General features: G+C 36.7%; 1 protein-coding gene across 2 annotated transcripts; it reads left to right on the top strand.

Annotated features, from left to right (window-relative positions):
* On the top strand, window positions 1-5,192 carry LOC107557809 (potassium voltage-gated channel subfamily KQT member 3-like). 2 transcript variants are annotated; one of them, XM_016241357.1, is made up of 7 exons: window positions 1-22; window positions 1,440-1,675; window positions 1,993-2,098; window positions 2,935-3,066; window positions 3,256-3,351; window positions 3,492-3,576; window positions 3,654-5,192. In XM_016241357.1, the coding sequence occupies exons 2-7, from the start codon at window positions 1,510-1,512 to the stop codon at window positions 4,194-4,196; spliced, it is 1,128 nt and encodes a 375-aa protein (XP_016096843.1). In that variant the 5' UTR covers window positions 1-22; window positions 1,440-1,509; the 3' UTR covers window positions 4,197-5,192. The 2 variants fall into 2 exon arrangements, with proteins under 2 accessions (XP_016096843.1, XP_016096842.1); XM_016241356.1 differs by lacking the exon at window positions 1-22 and having other exon boundaries at window positions 1,404-1,675.
* Window positions 5,193-6,072: the final 880 nt, after the last annotated feature.

A 6,072-nucleotide genomic window follows, 5' to 3' on the forward strand; every position in this document is an offset into this window, starting at 1 on the left:
TATCCTTATATTGCCTTTAAGGGTGAGTTTTGTTTTGTTGCAATGACTCTAATATATGTAAATTAACAATATTTACTCTTTCTTTGAGTTATGTGTATCTATATATCCCCTTTTACTTGTAAACAACAATCCACTAGATGACGCAAAATGAAATGAGATTTGATTAAATGAAAAAAGATCATCATCATAATGACAAAATGCTGTGTTTTGCAACATGCGGCAGAGTTTCGCTGACAAATAAACTGGGTATCTTGGAGAAAGATAAACATTGTTCTTTTACATATATTACCAACATTGTAACAATACAAAGTGGGTTGAAAATCGTTGAACTTACCCTTTAATAATGTTGAAGGATAGTGTTTAACTGAACACATGACTTGTATTATCTTTGAGCTACTGTCATACAGACATTACTTTGTTGCCAGATGATGTTCTTGCCCAGTGAGTCTCAGTCACCTCTGCCTGTTTAAAGGATATTTTTCAATTGTAACCTTGAAACATGCATTTTCTGTAAACCTGCTTTGAAATGATAAGTATTGTGAAAATTACTATACCTATATGACAATTAACCATGGTTTTACTTCAGTAAAACTGTATCAACCATAAGTATCCATGCTTTTTTCATTCAAACCATGGTTTTGATGCCATGGTTCTACTATAGTAATATTGTAGTAATACTAGTGTAAAACTGTGGTAACCTTGACTATAGTAACCATAGTTTCTGAAATCATGGTCAATTTTGTAGTTCTATGGTTTTCCTGCAACAGTCATAGTTAAACCATGGTTATTGTAGTAAAACTATGGTTGGTTTTGTTTTTACTATGGTTTTACTACAAATTCTGGTAAAACCATGGTTAGGTCACTTTCGATAAAAGCATCTGATAAATGTAAATGTATTTGTATATTTAATATGTTCACTGAAAATACTAATAAATTTGCAACTGTTATTGATAGTGGTGTATATTGTTTTTGATTTCTTAGTGTGTGGAAGGACATTTTGGGTAGTGTGTGGAATTGATTATGAACCGCGGACCGCAGTTGGAAAAGTGGCGGCTGCCGCGAGTGGTCTGCTAGAATAACGATGAGTAGAACGCTGGTGAACCGTACACACACAGAGCGGCCGGTATTTTACAGGTTTGCTTCGTCCGAACATCGACCGAAAAGCATTTCTGATCAGATGCCGACATCTCTGCGACATATTCTCAATTAGCAAATGCTCTCTGGGCTACATCCTGTCAACAGAACTTTGTATATCGGGTCGACATCGGCCAGACGTATGTGTGCTTTTAGGGATACAACACTATCATCATCAATTCCTTTTCATTGACTTCTAACAGACAAAGAGACTCAATAAGAATTACAAAATGATAAGGAATATTAACAAAATATGTTCAGAGTTCTGAGATTCAGCTCATCTGTTACTCTTGTCTCTTCATCAGTCAGAAGTTGAGTTTGTTGGAACGTGTGCGGCTGTCAACTCCGAGACCATCGACAGTAAGGGCCCGTGTGATGATGCCTGCTGCCAATCCTGAAAGTGTGTCAGGGAACTGCGGGCCAGCAGAGGCGATTGAGGAGAGTCCATCAAAAGAGGGCAAACCAGCAGGGTTCAGTAACAGAGAGAGATTCAGAACTGCTTTCAGAATGAAGGCCTACGCCCTGAGACAGAGCTCAGAGGGTATGACACACTCCCAAACACACACACAAACACACATCATTCACATACTCAAGATGCATTTTTAAAAGCTCAACTTCTTTAAAGTACTAAACTTTTTAACTAGTGCATACTTAGAAAAAACAGTACCAACAGACCTGTAAACACTCTCAAAGACCTGTACAGTTAATATGCATGCACAATATACATAAACACACTCTTAGCTATTTACACACTATAATAATAGATATACTTCCTTAAATACTCAAGTATAGTAAAGTCAAGTCACCTTTATCTGTACAATGCAATTAATCTAACCTTGTTTTGTTGCTTTATTATAGATACAGGTGGTTTGCCTGATCCAACTCCTGAGGAGAAGGTCTTCCCACCGGACATACTGCTGGAGGAGATGATTCCAACTCTCAAATTAGTCATAAGAGCACTGCGGTATACAAAGATTATATCATGTCTATAACCCTTAAAAATTACCTGTGATCTTTTTTCACTTTCTTTTTCTTTCTATTATTATTTTATTCATTTTATGGGTTTTTTTTTTGTCCTAAACAGTTCCAGTGTACACTGCCGTTCAAACGTTTTGGTTCACTAAGATTTTTTAAATAATTTTGTACAGCAATAAATCGAGCTTTTAATCAGCAATAAATTGATCAAAAGTAGCATTAAATACTTCTACATTTTTACAATAAAAATGTATGTTTCAAATAAATGCTGTTCTTTAGAACTTTATATTCTTCATATAATTCTGAAAAAATATATTAAGTAGCAAATATACTAAACAGCATTAACTGTTAATATGTTAACTCTTTCAACATTGATAATAATAGGAAATGTTTCTTGAGCAGCAAATCAGCATATTAGAATGATTTGTGACATTCATGACACTGCAGACTGGAGTAATGATGGCTGAAAATTCAGCTTTGCCATCACAGGAATAAACTACATTTTAAAATATATTAAAGTTGAAACAGTTATTTTAAATTGTAATATTTCACAATATTACTGTTTTTACTGTATTTTGTTACCAAATATATGCAGCCTTGGTGAGCATTACATTCACGTTTCTGCATTTAGCAGACACTTTTATCCGAATTGATGTACAAAAGACATAAATTTTTTTTTTTTAAATCTTACTGACCCCAAACTTTTGAATGGTATTGTACATACACATACACCATCATTTATATCTTAACAGATCTTTCAGCTGTTCTAAATTCAAGGTTTTACTATTTTAAAATGTTTTCCTCTTATTTTTTCTTATTTTGAAGGATCGTAATATTCCTGTTGAGTAAGAAGCGTTTTAAGGAGACTCTGAGGCCGTATGATGTAAAGGATGTGATTGAGCAGTATTCTGCAGGACACCTGGACATGCTCACCAGAATCAAATATCTACAGACACGGTAACACACACACACACACACATTGAAATATAAACATGCACATTTTTAAAGAAATATTATAGAAAACATTTAAATTACTTTATGAAAGTCAAACTTTTTTTCCATTTCAAATTGTTTACTTGCATCATTTAAACTGTACTATATAATCTTCTAATATCCTCTAATATTTGCTATTTGTTTCATCTTTAGACTAGATCTGATACTGACACCAGGACCGCCTCTCACTCCAAAACACAAGAAACCCCAGAAACCACCATTTCCATACCCCACCCAGCAGTCACCTAGGTAAATATTTTATATTTTTATTAAGTTTAAAACTATATTAATAATTTAGTATAATTTTTATCACATTTTTTAATTGCAGCGCTACAACCATTCTCATTTGAACTCTTGATTCACTCTTCCTCTCTGTTTTTCTCTCTCAGACAGGAGTCATATCTTACCAAAGTAGGCCTGCCAGATCCCGAAGACCAAAGCATGATGGGTAGATTTGTGCGGGTTGAGAGACAGGTGCTCATGCGTTCAGACAGGTTTTTGTATGGCCTAACTAAAGTTGTTTTGCTAAACTCTCATCACTTCACTCACAGGTAGAAGACATGGAGAAGAAACTGGATTTCTTGGTGGATATGCATATGCAACATGACCTCACAGGCCCCGGCCAAATGACCATGGAGCGCTGCGACCCCACGCTGACTGTCCGCCTCGCAGGCGACCGCGTGTACTGCAGCTACGGCCCACCGCTGCACAATGCACCATATTACACGTGCTCTGACGCACACCCGCCGAGACCGACTGTCCTGCCCATCAGCCCACTGCCAAGCCACTCCCCGTCCTCCAACGTCAGCCAATCGGGAGGCCGCAGGGTGGGAACGCCGCTGTCGCTGTTGTCGGTCACTCACGAGGAGCTGGAACGCTCGCCCAGCGGATTCAGCATCTCCGCTGAGAAAGAGGAGGTCATGGGCAAGGACTCAGGGTTAACGGCGGGGTCAAGCTGGGGACGCGACCGCCGATATTTAGCCGAGGGCGAGACGGATACGGACACTGATCCCTTTACCCCCAGCGGACCTGTTCCACTCTCGTCCACCGGAGATGGGTTCGGCTCCGATGGAACGTGGGGAACACCACCCTAAAAACGCACTAACACACACTCTTTATAATGACTACAGACTTTGTACAGCACAAAACGACACATAAAGACAAACATAATACTCATCATATCTAAATATGTATCCACTTAACGCTTTACCCCTGCAAAGCAAAGAGCACTGCATGGAATGCATGCGTTTTATCTGTAGTGGTAGACACTGCACTTGGCAGAACGAGACTGTGTGGTTATATTTGACTGGAAACTTTAAGGGAGGAGAACAAAACAGATGCTATGCCATTTTTGTAAGCATTTATTTTTCTATTTACACATCTTTTCGTATGCATGGACTGCATGACTCATCCACGGAGGAGCTTAATGTATCGACGTCTCCGGTTTGCACTTGCTTTCGTTTCGAATACTTCGGTTTGAGGAAGCTTCTTTCTCTGCACATCTTGAGCTCGTTTTTAAGTTCCTTTTGCAGATTGTATAAACCTTTTTACTCTGGTCAGCATGAACTGCACTCTGGGACATCTCATATTTTTCAGCGAATGCACGTCGCCACTAGCTAAGGACCAAAAGCAGAGCCTCAGTTAGGAATTCCTTAAGTGTCTGGCCTTAATCCAACCAATGAGCACACCGTCTGTGAGCGGCACAAAAACTGCCAGCTCAATGAACATTGCCACTGTACTGTGGGACCAACTTTCCCATGGTAACTACAGCTTCCTTATGGCAACCCTACATCAATCACATGGATCATTCCAGGGTAAGGGAGGGTTTGTAGTCGCTCAATTGTCAGTGGAAAATGATCAAACTTTACTCTTAGACAGCAGAATTATTTTCTAACATTGACCAGTTTACCTATCAAATTACAATAGTTAATACAGTAGTTACACTTACTGAATGTTTTACTCCAAAACAAATTCTTAGGTCTTCCAAAAGGTTTCAGCTTGAACAGATCCTGCGTAAATTCACTGTTCAAATGCGAATTTACTGTCTGTTTTTGTTGTAAAATTTATTTAGTTTGTAATGTCAGTTCTTCCCCAGGTTATTTTAGTATCTTTCATCATAGATACTACTATAGTTTTTATTAATATTTTGAATTTAGTTTTTTTTTGTGCATATTTTCCATTTTCATTTTAAAGTTTTGTGTGTTTTTTTTTAATGTTGTGATTTTTGTCTTTTTTTTGTTTTAGTTTGTAAATCAAGTTAAACTAAATTAATATGACAAAGGTTTCCTTGGCAACTAGCTGAAATAAAATAATTAAAATTTTTTTTAAGTATTTTATTTCTGTAAACATTTATTTTAAACCATTTTTTATTGTTTTAGTTTTTTGTTTTGGTTAACTATAATAACCCTGCCCCCGGTTATGGTTTCTGCATAAACCTTTAATATCTAATTATTTATTTTACAGTTCACAATGTCGAAATATAATATCACTGACTATCAAGATAAGGTTTAATATCAAGATTCAAATCAATTCAAAGTTCATTAATCTGAGGTTCAAGTCATTTGTCAAGTCCAGTGTGAATTAAGTGTAGAGCTGGTCATGTTGTTCCAGTCAGTGTTGTCATAATGTCTGTCTGCATCGTTTAACATCGTTTCACTCACCATCTCATTCACCTTGATAAGTAATTCTGACTCTAGGGACTTGATGCTCAGTAAATCTCCTTGAATTGCATACATTTTGCAACTTGCATTTATGGTTTGCGATAAATAGTACTAATATTAGTACTAATATCTGTATACCTGTAACAATAAAGACTATGAATTCAGAGAACAAAAGCCATAATATGGAAATTAACAATTACTCAATGTTATTTTTTAACATCTGTTATTTAATTTATTGATAATTTTGACTAATTTTGACAGAGGGTCGAGTAAATGACAGAATGTTAATTTTTGGGTGTACTGTCCTTTT

This window comes from Sinocyclocheilus grahami, unplaced genomic scaffold, assembly GCF_001515645.1.
Source record: "Sinocyclocheilus grahami isolate Dianchi unplaced genomic scaffold, SAMN03320097.WGS_v1.1 scaffold620.1, whole genome shotgun sequence".
Taxonomy (NCBI): Eukaryota; Metazoa; Chordata; class Actinopteri; order Cypriniformes; family Cyprinidae; genus Sinocyclocheilus; species Sinocyclocheilus grahami.